At 38.1% G+C, this 1,380-nt stretch overlaps 1 protein-coding gene across 1 annotated transcript; it reads left to right on the top strand.

Moving 5' to 3' along the window:
- The first annotated feature begins 220 nt into the window (after positions 1-220).
- Positions 221-1,120, top strand: LOC116883697 (probable G-protein coupled receptor 141). Its single transcript, XM_032884910.1, has one exon. It carries the CDS (start codon positions 221-223, stop codon positions 1,118-1,120), a length of 900 nt encoding a protein of 299 aa, XP_032740801.1.
- The last annotated feature ends 260 nt before the right edge of the window (positions 1,121-1,380 follow it).

Raw genomic sequence — 1,380 nt, 5'->3', positions numbered from 1 at the left:
TTCATTATTTAACTTCACTCACTCTTGTCTCCAGTATGTTTGAATTACTGGGCAGAATTTACAACAGAATTTCTTTTGTATGATTTCAAAGTTTTTAAAGAATACTCAAGGATTGAAAAGTTCAATATTGGTACATGATTGCATCATTTCAGTATGTCAATCATAATTTTGTAAAACTTTTGATTTGACAGTTTGTGATCCAATTTCTTCACGATATACCATGGATGTGGTGAATGTAGCCATCGTGTCAAATGGTTCAAGCGTGGTGACGCCTACAGCAGGGCAAGGCTGTGATGCCTACTGCAGGGCAATTCTGACAACAGCCTATAGTGTGGTCTTATTTGGAGGCACCGTTGGAACAGTTATGATGTCACACATGATATTCAAAAGGAATAGCCAATCAGCGATTGCCACAATCATCATTAATATCATTGTGCTACACTCCCTTCTCCTGATTAGTCTGCCATTCCGCCTCAGCTACTATCTCTCAGCAGTCTGGAAGCTTGGGTCCTTTACCTGCCGAATGGTTAGTGGCGTCATTTATGCTCATATGTACCTTACCTTTGTTTTCTATGTGGCCATTGTTACCCTTCGGTTGCTCATCTATTTTAAGAAACTCCAGATGCAACAGCTACAAAAGTTCCATGCTGTGGCTCTAAGCATTATAATTTGGATGGTAGGAAGCTTCATCTTTCTACCGATATTTTTTTTACAGTATGGCACAGATCCAAGTTACACAGAGCAACAACGGTGCTTTGAGTTTCATAGATCTCTCAACTGCAAGAACATCATCATCATAAACTACTCTATAATTGTCATTATGATGACAACAGTTCTGGTCCTCTTTCTGATACAGCTGGCTGTCATTGTTCGTTTGATAAAAGCCTATTGGCCTTGTATGTGGGCCCATCAAGAGTACAGAGCCCAGATCAAGAGCTTTTTCTTCCTGTTGGTCATAGTTGTCTGCTTTATACCCCACCATGTGTTCAGGGTATATTTTATTCAAAATTATCCAGAGCAAGAAAATTCTAAGTTGATACTATACAATGAAATTTGTGTTGCTTTAACAGCCTTCTGCTGCCTGGATATGTTATGTTTTGTAGGTGGTGTCATCCATTAGACCTTCTCAAGCTCTTTCTGTGATTGGTATATAGGACACAGTGATGAAAATCATTTTAGTTGAATAGATGGAGTGCTGTTATCATCTTTAAAAACTTCAAGCTCTCTGATCCTGAACATCAGATTTTTGGATTTCTCTTAGCCACAGTTGTTTTGTTACAAAAACATAATTAACCTTAGTCATCTACTTTTTCTTTGAGAATGCTTACAAGCCCTAAATGTAACCCAGAATATGTTGGATTTCTTAACTGTATATCAACC

Source organism: Rattus rattus, chromosome 14 (genome assembly GCF_011064425.1).
Source record: "Rattus rattus isolate New Zealand chromosome 14, Rrattus_CSIRO_v1, whole genome shotgun sequence".
Taxonomy (NCBI): domain Eukaryota; kingdom Metazoa; phylum Chordata; class Mammalia; order Rodentia; family Muridae; genus Rattus; species Rattus rattus.
This window is presented reverse-complemented; position numbering and strand designations above follow the sequence as displayed.

What these genes read in the sequence shown, in the direction of transcription:
- LOC116883697 (XM_032884910.1), top strand. Translation starts at nt 221, where the DNA reads ATGGATGTGGTGAATGTAGCCATCGTGTCAAATGGTTCAAGCGTGGTG.